At 52.7% G+C, this 13,069-nt stretch overlaps 1 protein-coding gene across 1 annotated transcript in view; it reads left to right on the top strand.

The window, feature by feature from the left end:
* Nucleotides 1-2,055: 2,055 nt before the first annotated feature.
* GARNL3 (GTPase activating Rap/RanGAP domain like 3) overlaps nt 2,056-13,069 on the top strand; it is a 99,368-nt gene continuing 88,354 nt past the window's right edge. Inside the window, exon 1 of the mRNA XM_036329598.1 lies at nt 2,056-2,233. Coding sequence (XP_036185491.1) covers nt 2,142-2,233 — 92 coding nt within the window. The 5' untranslated portion in view covers nt 2,056-2,141. The remainder of the gene's footprint in view (nt 2,234-13,069) is intronic.

The following is a 13,069-nucleotide window of genomic DNA, read 5'->3' as shown; positions in this document are numbered from 1 at the left end:
TATTGCTCAATTTATTAAAGTCATGTGCATTTCACTTAGTAAACAGTTGCTGTGCCAGATACAGACATGAGGGAGGCGTGGGCGCCCGGGACCATACAGCAGTTCTCCACCTGTGGGTTGCGACCATCAGAAAACACATATAGCATATCAGATACTTACATTATGATTCATTACAGTAGCAAAATTACAGTTATGAAGTAGCAACGAAAATAATTTTATAGTTGGGGGTCACCACAACATGAATTGTATTAAAGGGTCGCAGCATTAGGAAGGTTGAGAACCACTGTTAGGACATGAAGGACATGGAGTCGTGGCCTCACGAAGACAGAGTCAATGCTGTGGACACTCAGGGAGGGAGGTGGGTCGGGACGCTTTAGAGGACAGTGGACACTAGGAGATTCAGCTCAGAAATGTCTGAACACGTGGACAGCAGGGAGGGCAGAGACAGAAAGGAGGAGGAGCAGGAGCAGCCAACCCCATCTCCCGGAGTAAAGGATTTGGGGGAGTGATGGGATCCGATTCTGAAAAGATATGTTGGGGTGAATTCATGATGTTAAGCAAAAGCCAGAAACCCACTCTAGCTTGCTTAAGAGAAAACGGGCTTTCGTACAAGGTGGGGTGGGGGGCCATCTTACAGGGGTTGTCTCGTGGAAACCTGAGGGGAGGACCAAAGTGGAGTCCCAAGGGGCCCGGAGGAGAAGCGGAAGGCCCCTACATCTTTCTCTCTCAGAGCTTCTCAAAGGAGTCCCAGGACGCAAGCTGTGGAGGCAGTGTGCGGCCAGGGAGGGGCGTGACCCAAGTTGGCCATGGGAGCCCCTGGTCCTGCCTGCCTCAGTTTCCCAGCTAGTGCCTTCCACAGCTGTAGTAGCTGATTCTCCAAACACAAGCTCCCCCCACCCACCCCACCCCCAGCCCACACACACTCCTCAGGTGCTACTCCAGTTCCATGCCGGCCACACCTGCCTAGCCAAGACAGGCCCTTCTAACTGAGGTACCCTAGTTCACCCCCTCTTCACAATTTAGGTGGCACAGCCACTCACAGCTTTACCAGATGGGGCCCCAGCGTGGTGCCCAAGGGCTCTGAGACCAGACTTGGGGAGGAGGTGAAGACAGTGGGGCGTGGTGGTTGTCACACAGCTGGAAAGTGATGCAGTCAAGACTTGAATCCATGATTGGTAGCCTGCAAAGCTCCAGCCCCGCGGACTCACAGGGAGGCAGCCGCCCCTTCTTTGGGTGGATGGGGAGACCCGCGAGCTAACGGGGACAGTGTGGTAGGATGCCTGTTTAGCATGACGGTGGGCTTGGTACCCCTGCGCACAGGGAGCCGGGGACCTGGAGCCTGCGGAGATGAAACTGATGGGCGGGGCACGGGTATGGGCGGGGCCAGATCGCCGGCCGGCCTGGAGGGGCGGGGCTGAGGGCCGAGCTCTGCACCCCGCAGGGTTGAGGAGGGCTGCATGAGGGAGCCCGCAATCTCGGGGCTCTGGGGAGAAAAGGCGGGGGCTGCCTCCGAGGAGAAGGTGCTATATTAGAACGGGCGGGGTCGTGAGATGTGGAGGAGCAATGCTGCAGAAAGCCGACCTTGGGGTGAGGGCGGGGATGAGGGCCTGCGCCGGAGTCAGTAGTGCAGGGGTAGGTGGGTGGGGCCTGGGTCAGCGCTGAGGAGCAAGGAGCCGAAGGGGCGCGGGCCGTGGACCTTATGGACATTTAAGGACGCGGTGGGCATTTAATGCGTGCAGGCCGAACAGAGGTGCAGAGAGCCAGCCCCGAAACCGAACCGGACCGGAGCGGGATGGGCGTGGCTAGAGTGCCGGCGGGGGTGGGGTCGGGCCTTTGCCGGGAGGAGGAGCGCGGAGTGGGCGGGGCTGAAGTGCGGAGGTAGAGGGAAAGGGCGGGGCCTAGAGCTCTCTGAGGGGCACGGAGTGGGAGGGGCCAAGGTTAGGGGCGGGGCCTGGACCCGGCTGAGGGGCCAAGAGTGGGCGGGGCTGACGTTCGGGGCGGGGTAGGGGCGGGGCATGGACCGGGCGGAGGCGCGCGGGGCGGGGCGTGGGCTGGGGCGCGTGAGCCGAGCGGCCGGCCGAGCGGCGCCGAAGCCCGAGCCCACCCGAGTGCGCTCGAGCCCGCGGTCCCCGCCCGGGGCGATGGAGCCGGCGCCGGGTGGGGAGGCCGCCGCGCTCCTGCGGCAGAAGAGGGCGGCGCTGCGGCGCAGGGGGTGCAGCTTCGAGAGCCCCAGGTACCGCGGCCAGGCGGGGTGCGCCGGGAGAGGTGGGAGCGGGGCCGGCCCGTCGGGGGATGTGGCGGTCGGAGGGGAGCGCGGACGGCGCGGGGAGGGGCACCGGGGGTCTGAGGGTGGCGCGAGAGGAGCCTAGGCGGGGCGGCCGGGGGTCGAGGGGAACCGGGCCGCCTGGCGGCAGGAGCGGGAGGGGGTCGCCCTAGAGGAGAGCCTGGCGGGCGTCGGGAATCCGGACCGGACGAGACCCCGGCCAAGCGGCGGCTCTGGCAGGCCCCGAGCCTCGCCGTGGCTCCGGGCGGATCTAGGGCTGTGCTCGGCCGGCCTCTGGTAAATCGCTCAAGGACAAGGTCGGGTAACTGCCCTGCTAACGTCCAGGAAGGTCTCCCTTCCCCCGGGAGCGCTCGGCGCCGCCCCAGGACCCGGGCCAGCGGCAGCCTCGGGTTCTCGCCCCGCGGGGAACGCACACCTGCTGCCTCGCGGCCCCGCCCATCCTGGCGCGGGGAGGCCCCCAGCAGGGGGGGCCCTCGAGCCTCTCTGACCCGCGGACTCCCTTTCTGGGGGGCCCCCTTCCTCCGGCCTGGGGCACGCTGGCTCCTTCTCCAACCTGGAACTTTGCCCCGCAGACGCGGGCTGGGCGGCGCTCCTCCGCTCCGCAGCCTCAGTGCTGAGAGCCTTCTCCTAACTCGGAGCGCCTTCTCCGCGCCGACGCTGAAGTTGGCCCTGCATTTTCAGCTCCCGCGGCTCTAGGTGCCTCCAGCAGCCGCCCCACTGGACTTCCCTCCTCATCCTTCCTCCTCCCCATCCACACCCTCACTGCCCGCCAGGCGTCTTACCCGAACTGTCCGCGGCGTCCCCCTCCACGCACCCCTCCTCTCCCACCTGCCACCAGCTCTCCACCTGCAGCAGTGATGGCACTGGGGTCCGGGACAAGGAGAGGGACAGGAGGTCGGACCCGGGTCCTCACTGAGACAAAAAGAGCTTCAGTTGCTGGCTAAAAAGCACCGAGGGTCCTTAGGATGAGGTGCGAGGTCCTTGCACGCCCAGCCTCACCCTTGCGCTCCTGCAGGACCGGGTGGGAGTATAAGCGCCGGAGAACGGGCGGCCAGTGCTGTCCAATTCACCCTGTGTCCCCAGAACCTGGCTCGGCCCCGCCCATCACAGGCACTGTCTGCTGAAGGATGGCGTGCCTGGCCAGCTGGCAGTTCCTCTCCGATGCTGTGCTGTTTCATATCCTGCTCCTTTCTCCGCTTAGAGCGGTCTTCTCCTTGCTTGTGGGTAATGCCCCCCCTCCTCCCCTTCCCTGACCCCAGGGGAGCTCTGTGCTCTCCATGGTGTGTAATTCCCTGGGTAATCGTCTCCCCCACTAGACTGGGGGAACCAGACACATATGGTGTCTGCTCTTCTGGAGAAAGGGTGTACCAAGCGATGAGGCTGAAGAGAGGAGCCCAGAGCTGGGTCCAGACTGGATCCAGGTGTGAGGAGGAATGTTTCCATCAGCACTGCCCGATAGAACCTTCCAGTCATTCCGTAATCTGTGCTGTCGGATACGGTAGCCATTAGCCACTTGTGGCTGTTGAGCACTTGAAATATGGCTAATGCAACTAAGAAACTGAATTTTACATTGTATCTAACTTTAAAGTTAAGTAGCCGCATATGACTAACGTTTACAATATTGGACAGCACCAAATAGGAAAATTATTTTTTCTTCACGGCTATCACCTGAAAGACTAAATGACTTCTTGGCCACCAGAGGTTGGCCAAGAGAAGGTAGCTTAATAGGCTTACTTACAAGTAAGATAATTTTGATTAATAGATTAAACAGGGATTTTGTTTAAAAACAACAGGAGAAATTGTAGATGGACACCACCTACATAACACTCCATGACATTATCGTGTAAACCTCAGAAATAATGATTACCGCTTTTCTGATCATCAAAATAACTTTTCTTTATTGGAGGACAATTGATTGAACTCATCCTTGATTATTGTAGTGCAGTTTATCGCCAGTTTTTCACTTCTATTAAGGACACATTGAGTCCATGTGCGTTCACCTGTGTGTGAAGAGGTTGTCACTTCCTTAAGGTAAATTCATAGAAATGCTGGGGATTATCGAATCCAAGAAAAATGAACGTTTGGCATAATGCCACATTGCCCACTGGAAAGTTGTCCCAGTTCACAGTTCTCTAAGAACAGATAAATGTGCCTGCTTTTAGTCATCTCATGCAAGGCATTATCATTTATAAGTATTGGCCAAAGCTGTACCTTGTTTTAATTTTAATTTCTTTGTTTAGTAAGTAGGTGAAACTTTTCTTATATTTATTTATAATTGGTATTTGTTTTTTAATGAAATATATACATGAATTTTGCCCATTTTCCCTTTGGAATGTTTATTTTTTTCCTTATTGGAGCACTTTTTTTAAAAAAATATATTTTATTGATTTTTTACAGAGAGGAAGGGAGAGAGATAGAGAGTTAGAAACATGGATGAGAGAGAAACATCGATCAGCTGCCTCCTGTACATCTCCTACTGGGGATATGCCCGCAACCCAGGTACATGCCCTTGACCGGAATCGAACCTGGGACCCTTCAGTCCGCAGGCGGACACTCTATCCACTGAGCCAAACCGGTTTTGGCTGGAGCACTTTTTATTTGTTGTGGAAATTAATTTTTTGGTCTAATATGTAGCAGAGATTTTTTGAAGTTCGTTATTTGCCTTTAACTTGGTTTATGGTATTTTTTGATAAAAGTTTTTACTATTTTTAAAATATATATATTTTTTTATTGATTTCAGAGAGGAAGGGAGAGGGAGAGAGGGAGAGAAACATCAATGATGAAAGAGAATCATCAATCGGCTACCTCCTGCACGCTCCCCACTGGGGATGGAGCCCACAACCTGGGCAGATGCCCCAACCGGGAATCGAACTGGTGACTTCCTAATTCCTGGGTCGATGTTCAACCACTGAGCCACACCCAACAGGGCTACTGTCTTTTTAAAAATTTGGTCAGATCTATTTATTCCTGCTGTTTGTGCTTGATTAGAACGACTTTTCTAACTTAAAACAAATCAGTGTCCATCTATAATTTCTGTTGTTTTTAAACAAAATCCCTGTTTAATCTATTAATCAAAATTGTCTTACTTGTAAGTAAGCCTATTAAGCTACCTTCTCTTGGACAGGCATCGTGGGCTCTTAGGGCCAACAGAAGAAGAATCACCTTGAAACTTCTTAACCATACAAGTGGGTGGGTCCCTCCCTCAGGCCTACTGTTCCAGAAAGTCCAGGGTGGTCATGGCGTGTGGCTTCTCTGCAGGTGATTCTGGTGGAGGTGAGAACCTCTCCTCGTTTGTGGGCACGCTGCCAGATTAGCCTCCCTTACTCCGAAGTCCCCACCTCTCACTTCCTATTATGTCAAGTTCAAGTGCCACTGCTTCATGTGTGGGGCCTTTCAGAGTCTGGTTTAGCCATAGTTACTCAATCACCTTGTGGAAAAAGAGGCATTGCTTTTAGGATGACAGCTGCCTTTGCTAAATATCCCACAGCAACGCTGATAGCTGGCGGGCAGACACGGCGTGTGATGAATGTAAGGGAGCAAGGAGTGGCCCTGATGCTAGACATCCAGGCAGTAGCAGCGAGAGAAAGACCAGCTGCAAAATCCGGAGGCCGTAGTGCAAGGCGCTTATGCCCATTGCCCCTAGATGTGTGTGTGTCCGGGTTTTGTGGGAAGGCGTATCAGGTAGTGTTCAGGTACAAGGGCTTTGGAATGAGACAGACCTGAGTTCAAGTTCCTGTCCTTTCACTTGCTATGCGTGTGGCCTCGGACACGTTGCTTAACCCCTCTGAGCCTTGATTCACTCATTTGAAACATGACAGTAACACCTGTCTCACAATATTGATGTGAGCTTTAAAGGAATTGATTTCTACAAAATGCCAAAAATAGTGTGTGGCACAAAGCATACGAATGGTAACTTTTCTGGACAAAAATGATTAACATTTATCTGAGAGTTCTCTGCCTTTCCCTTCCCTGGCCTTGTTAAAATTTTAGTTTTGCCCATTCAAGTTTTCTTCCTCCCCTGCCCTCAGAGCAAGGCTTGCTTTCTCACCTTTCTGCGTGCAGATTTAGGAAGAGAGAGATTGAGGAGGAGGATGGTGGGTACACAGGACGCTGGTTAGGACTGACTGGAAAAAAGCTTTTAGGGGGTGAGTTAGAGGCGAGAGGTACAGAAACGCCTAGTTTGTCTGAGGGAGGTCAGTAAGTCTCCCTCGTGTTTTTGTTGCTTTAAAGTTTATTTCAGAAAATATGTCTGCTCTCTTTTGTGACTTTGTGATGATCAAGAAATACAGTTAATGAGCCTGAATTATTTGCAATCACTCTTCTGTAGCTGAACTGGGTCATTTTGGCGGCAGCACTTCATGGCGCTGATACAGTGAGCCACGGCATGGACAGGGTTACATATTAGTAGGATCCAGTTTGCAAGGCGAGTCCTGAAGATCAGAGACTCTACGAGTGGAACTTGAGCCGTCACCGAGGCCAGCCTCTCAGACATGGTTCACACAGCAGGTCCGGACCAGCAGCAGCCGCCTTCCCTGGACTTTTGTTGGAAATGCACATTCTCAAGCTCAAGCCCACATCTGCTCAGTTGGAATCTCTGGGGCTGGGGTTCAGGGAGCTGTGATTCCCGATCCTCTCTCGCGTGAGAATCACCAGGAGGGCTGCTGACATGGGTTCGGGGCCTCACCTCCAGAGGCTCACTGAGTGAGGCTGGGTCTATGAATTGTCTTTCTAACAAGCTCACAGGTAATGCCAGTCCGGCTGGCCCAGGGACATGCTTTGAAAACCACTCCATCAGGGCACTGCAGGGGTCTTTTCTACGACAACCCTTGCAGCTGGTCATCCAACTTCTATGCTCTATTACATTGAAGGGCAGGGCGCTCACTGCGTCATCAGGCAAGCCTTCCGGTTCTTGGGCAGCTGTTATCTTTCCCTAATCACAGCGCCGAAGCTCACCTCATCATACTTTGTCACCCGTCATTCACGATTCTGCTTTCATAGCCCTTTGCAGTAGCAAGGCCTTGGTTCTGATTCCAGCTGAAAAGTAGAGGCTCAGATTGTGGGGTGCAGACTCAGCAGGCGAGTGGTTCCCACTCCTGGCCACCCAGGTGTGACCACCACTGAACGTTCATTCAGCCACAAGCAGGCCTGGTAACTCTTCGGGATCTTTTCTGATCGGTGCCTTGCCAGTTGCTAAATTTTTTTAAAAAAAGATTATCGAAAGCTCTGAATGACAAGCCAAGGTGAATGATTGGCTTATGCAACTGGAACTTGCTAGGGTAGACCAAGCTTTGGGAGAGGATCGATCCAGGGGCTCAACTAATGTCACCAGTAGTCTTTCTTCTTTTTGGGTTGGCTTTCTTTCTTGCTGAAGCCTTTCCTCATGGAGGGAGAGAAAGGAACTATTCCAGGCTCACTTTCCGCCAATGTACGATCCTAACAGAAAGACAGGGCCTCTTTCTCGGGAGTTCTAGATCATGCCTCAGGCCTGACAGACATTGGATCTCTTGGGTTCTGTGCTCATCCCTGAACCAATTGTTTGGGCCAGACAAGGGTGAAATGTGCTCTTTGGCTGCGTCTGGGTCATGTACCCCACGCAGGACTGAGGGGTTAGATCACTTCCATCCACAAGAGACCAGGAGAGAGTGATTGTCCAAAGAAAGAATCACAGTACTATTACCAGAAGGGGTGACGGATACTGGGTTGGCAAAAAAAGAAAAAAAAAAAGAGAAAGTGCCATTGTATCTGGGAAGCTTTCTAAAATACAAAACCCAGATGTCACCCCAGAGCCACAGAATTGGGGTTTCTGTATTTTTTTAAGTTCTCATTGTAAAAGTCCACCTCAGTTGAGTGAATAAATTATGCTTACTATGTTTAGCCACCGTGGGTGCAGAACCCTAGATAGACAGAAGATTGTGAATTACAAATGGAAAACAACATATTTTCCACTTTCCCAAATATTGCTTCCCACATAGTGGCTCCCTTATTAGTAATGCACATACCCACGCCTGTGAGAACAAATTTGATGCCAAGACAAATGCTTTCTTGTTCCCGAATATGGTTCTCCAGGCCAGATCGGAGCAGAAAAGAACAATTATCCATCATGCATTGCGTTGCCTTCTTTTCTTCTTCCTTCTGTTTCTCCTGACTCAGATTCTTAGACTTGTTTGTGTTTATTTTTCCCAGGAGACACTTTTTTCCAGGTGGTTTTGTAAACAAGCATTTCAGTGTGAGGTGTTTCCATCGTCTTCATTCTTCCACATGCTGTCCTTATTCTTTTTGTTTGTGTCGGGCCCATAAGTGTTTAATCACAAATAAGTGCTGCTGTCAGTTTCCTTTTGGAAAAACAGCAGACTTCCTGGGAAGGACTATGAAGAGCTGTCTTGCGTTGAGCTGACATAATGGGCTCTTAGGGCCCACAGGAGAAAATTCATTTTCATATTATGTCTGCTCTCCTGTGAGAAGGAAAAAGAATCCATCTTTTATTATTCACTAAAGAGGTTAAGTTAATACAAACCAGCTTCCTTTCTTGGAGGAAGACAATAGTCAAATTAGTTTTGCTGTGGAAGGTTCATATGAGAAATTATGTTTGGTTGTCTGGTTTCTAGAGCTGAAGATCTGAACGGAGATGGCGTCTGGCGAATAACGCTGTCGGGAAGTTATAAGGGATTTGGCCTATACAGCGAGACTCGCCGCTGGCTTTCCGGGGGTGGGGGTGGGGGTGGATCTAACGCCGCATGCAAGTGTGAAGATGGACCACACATCCGGCTGTCTCTAGAGCTAGGATCAGTGTTGAAAATAATTAAGATAATTTACCCTTTTTTCTGTGCTGTCTGAAACCCAGTGTCTTTTGCACTTACAGCACCTCGATTCCAACCCGTCACATGTTAAGTGCTCAGTAGTCAAGCGTGGTTTGTGGCGGCCTTATTGGACAGTGCAGGTATGGACCCTCAAGTAGGAAATGTAAGAAGAATACATCATGGCTTTTGTTTTGTTCTTTAATGTGACTGTGAATCACAGTCAAATAGAGAAAGGTAAAAAAAAATTGGGGGTGGGTGGGTAGGATAACAGGAATCTTTAGGAAAAGGGGACCAATAAATAAACGTAGTGAGTCAGGAAGAATGACTATGTTTTGATGAACTTTGGTTAACTATTCATTTAAATCCCAAGTAAAATTTAGACTTAAATGTGAAACCATAGTGTCATGGACACATGAGGTCATTAAAATGTTTTCATTGGGGCAAAGTAGTGTACGTAAACAGTTAAAAACAGAGAGGGAGTGATTTTTTCTGTGTCAAATGTTACTGATGGGTCAAGCAAAATGAAGAACTAAGAATTGGGCCCAGCCGGTGTGGCTCAGTAATTAAGTGTCGACCTATAAACCAGGAGGTCACGGTTCAATTCCCAGTCGGGGCACATGCCTGGGTTGCAGGCTCCATCCCCAGGGTGGCACATGCAGGAGGCAGCAGATCAATGATTCTCTCTCATCATTAGTGTTTCTATCTCTCTTTTCCTCTCCCTTCTTCTCTGAAATCAATTAAAAAATAAAAATAAAAGAGAACTAAGAATTGGCCATTGGGTTTAGCATGTGTGGTCACTGGTTGCCTTTGACAAGAGCTGTTCCTTGGGGAGAGTGAGGATGAGAATGTCTCCCTGGCCGGGCTTCAGGCTCTAATGAAAGAGGAATTGGAAACAGTGAATAGCGCCAACTCTGCAGGCGTGGAAGGGATGTGAGTTGAAAAATTGACTTGATTTGATTTTGCGTTTGCTTTATAAAGATGTTTATATCTGATGGGAATGATCCAGCAAAGAGAAAAGATTTCAGCAGGGGAGTGGCTATTTGACTTGAAAAAGAGAAAATTCACAGAGGACATAAGAGCTGTCTTCCCACATTTGAAAAGGCCCTCTCTGCGTATGGCCCCGGCTGGACCTCCCATCGCAGCGGGCGGGAGGGCTGACCACACAGCCTGGACTCAGGAAATGAAAGTGCATCCGGCTGCCAGCGCTCCCCGCTAGCCTGCTGACTTCAGGAGGCAGCACAGTTTTTATCACCGGAGAGGTGAAAGGCATTAGTGCCTCTCGCCTGTTAGGTGCTTGCAGTGGCACACAGCTGCCCCGACAGGTTTTGGTGGCGGCGTTGAGCAGGTGCGGGAGAGAGATGGGTCACAGCCCAGGGCAGCGTGGCCCGGAACCCCGCAGTTAGCGGCTCCCTCGGCGGGTGCCCTGCTGCTGGAGCAGAAATGCATAGCGCTGGGATCAAGCTCTCTGACACCCACATAACAGAATGCCCTGCCTTCCCATAGAAGCCCTGCCTCCTTTCGGTGTCACCTGGAAGTTATGCCATTGCACCCACCAGAAGGAAGTTGTGCCACAGGGTCACGTGAACTGGAAGCTCAAAATCCACCCGGACAGGCGTCACCATGACGGTCACTCGGTAATCTGTTGCCTCCACGGAATCCACTCTGCCTGCGGTGAGCGGACAGGGTTAATAGTGACCCGGGAATTAAGTGCTTACAAAGTGGTCGGCCGGGCTGGGCAGCAGGCTCCAGTCTGAGCTCCCAGCGCCCAGAACCACTGTGCTCTGTGTGCACAGGAGAGCGGCCACCTCCCAACAAGCAACTGACTGATGCAGCAGCTGCCAAGGAGCTGCCGCCTCCAGAGCCACGGCGGCTCTGCCCTGACCTGCAAACGCCAGGCGGTGCCCTGGATCCTCTCGCTGAGTCTGCCTGTCTTCGTGCCAGATCAGAGGCTCTCTGAACCTGAGCTGTGGAATCTAGATCACGGCCAGAGCTCGGACCTGCAAAGGAGGTTAGGACGATTGCGTTTTTAACTTCCCAACTTCTGTACCCTGGAATGGGGTTGAAATGGGGACTGAGCCAGTCGTCCCACAGTATCTGCCACAAGCAGCATCTTTCTGCAGTAAAGCACAGATGCATTAGACACACTGATCAGAAGTTGGCAGCATGCCAGGGGAGGTTCCTGTAACTGCTGTGCCCCCGAGTCCCTGGCAGCCAATCTGCCCCTCAGAGATTGGCAAAGAAATTGAGCAGGTCCCACCGTGGCCTGTCTGCCTGCAGCCACCAGTGACCTCAGTCAAAAAAGGCCAACGCAGCCTGACAGCCTCCCTGCTCCAAATGACCCTTCTCCTCAGGTAGTTGGCCTTCACATAGTCACTTATCCACACAGCACATATGTACTGAGCCCTCTGTGTGCTGGGCACGGGGTACTGAGAACGGCCAGACAGGGCGCCTGCTGCCGGGGAGCTAACTTGTCGTGGACAAGGGCAGACGATGCGCCAGCAGAAGACGGAGTAACCACTATGACTTTTGCTGGTGCTGAGTGCTCGGGGAAGGAGGGTCCTGGACAGAGTGACTGTGTGTGGGAGGGGGCAGTTTAGATTTGGGGACAGAGGGAATGGTTTTCCCACTGCTCCCGGCTCTGCAGGGACTACTGCTCCTGTGGCTGCTGAGCCAGCTCCGACCCCCAGAGCTGGTCTCGGTTTGAAGGTAGGCGACAGTGATGATTTGAGCTTGGGTTAAGGTCGTTCTCAGCCCACAGTCTGAGCAAGGAATAATGCACAAGATCAAAAATGCAAGGCAGTGGGTGTGGCTCCCGGAAGCTTCCCCCATTCCTGGTAGAATTACAGCTGAAACTCCGCGATCAACGCTACCTGCGCTGTGGGAGAACCAGCCACGTCGAAGGAGCTGGAACTGAGATCTTGTTGCCTTTTTGTCACTTGCATCCAGGGACCTACCTACCAGCGTGTGAGGCGGCACCTGTGCCACAGTGTACCCTCCCATGGTCCGTCTGCAGCATCGTCGGGCCTCAGCAGGCCTGGCTGTGTCACCACAGCTGCCAGGTCCCCTCGGGAGCTCCCGGTGGCCACGTGGCCAGCAGCAGAGGGCTCACTGTGAAGCGGCCACATTTTCATGACCACCCTCCATTTAGACTCAATACTAACACTCAAGGCGCACCAAGGGCTCGGAGTCCCAACAGAAGAGGAGAAAACTAAACTGATTTCTGAAGGCTGTCTGTCCCCAGTGTAATACCCGTCTCCCCGCCCCCCCCCCCCCCCACACACACAAAAGCACCCGCCCAAGGGGTTCACTCCTGGACCCCTGGTGCCCTCTCCCAGGCCCTGCCCCCAGAGAGCACCTCCTCACTGTGGGTCAGCCCCTCCTGCCAGTTCAGGCAGTTTTATCCTGGAGCCTTGGGAGGTCTGCCTCTTTTATCTGATCTTTTGTTTTCAGAGAATTCTTGATCTTTCATTTTCTTGAGAAAACAAAGCTGTTGTGTTGTTCATCTGGCTCCGCTAAACGTCTCCTGCTCTGTCCTCTCCCTCGGCCTCTGCAAGCCTTATTTCATGGGTCTGGGCCAGCGAACTCCTGATGCTCATCCTTGGACTGAAGCGCTTCCGTCTGGGTCTGGGTTCGCCTGTTAATAACATGGTAGACTCACCTGACCCCCTTCCCTTTCGTCTGAGCAGCAGTGACCCTTGGCTTTCGGAGCCCGAGCTGGAGCCCTGGTCCTGACGCCTCTTGGGGGGCAGGAAGGGCGCAGAGGCTGTGGGAACGGGCCACCTGTTTTCACTCTCTCCCCAGGCCGTCCCTCCCATCTGCAGAGTCCCCTGTGCTGTGGTGTGGGTGACCCCACACAGGACTTCCCTTGAATTTTCAACTCTTCCTCCCTTCCCCCCACCTTAGGGCAAACAGGTCCCTTCAAAGAGGGCCTGGCTCGGCGTGATTCCCGACTCACGGGCCTTCTTAGGGGGTTCATACAAGCTTTCGG

This window comes from Myotis myotis, unplaced genomic scaffold (genome assembly GCF_014108235.1).
Source record: "Myotis myotis isolate mMyoMyo1 unplaced genomic scaffold, mMyoMyo1.p scaffold_m19_p_12, whole genome shotgun sequence".
In the NCBI taxonomy this organism is placed as follows: Eukaryota; Metazoa; Chordata; class Mammalia; order Chiroptera; family Vespertilionidae; genus Myotis; species Myotis myotis.
The sequence above is the reverse complement of the archived record's forward strand: the minus strand, read 5'-3'. Positions and strand labels throughout refer to the sequence as shown.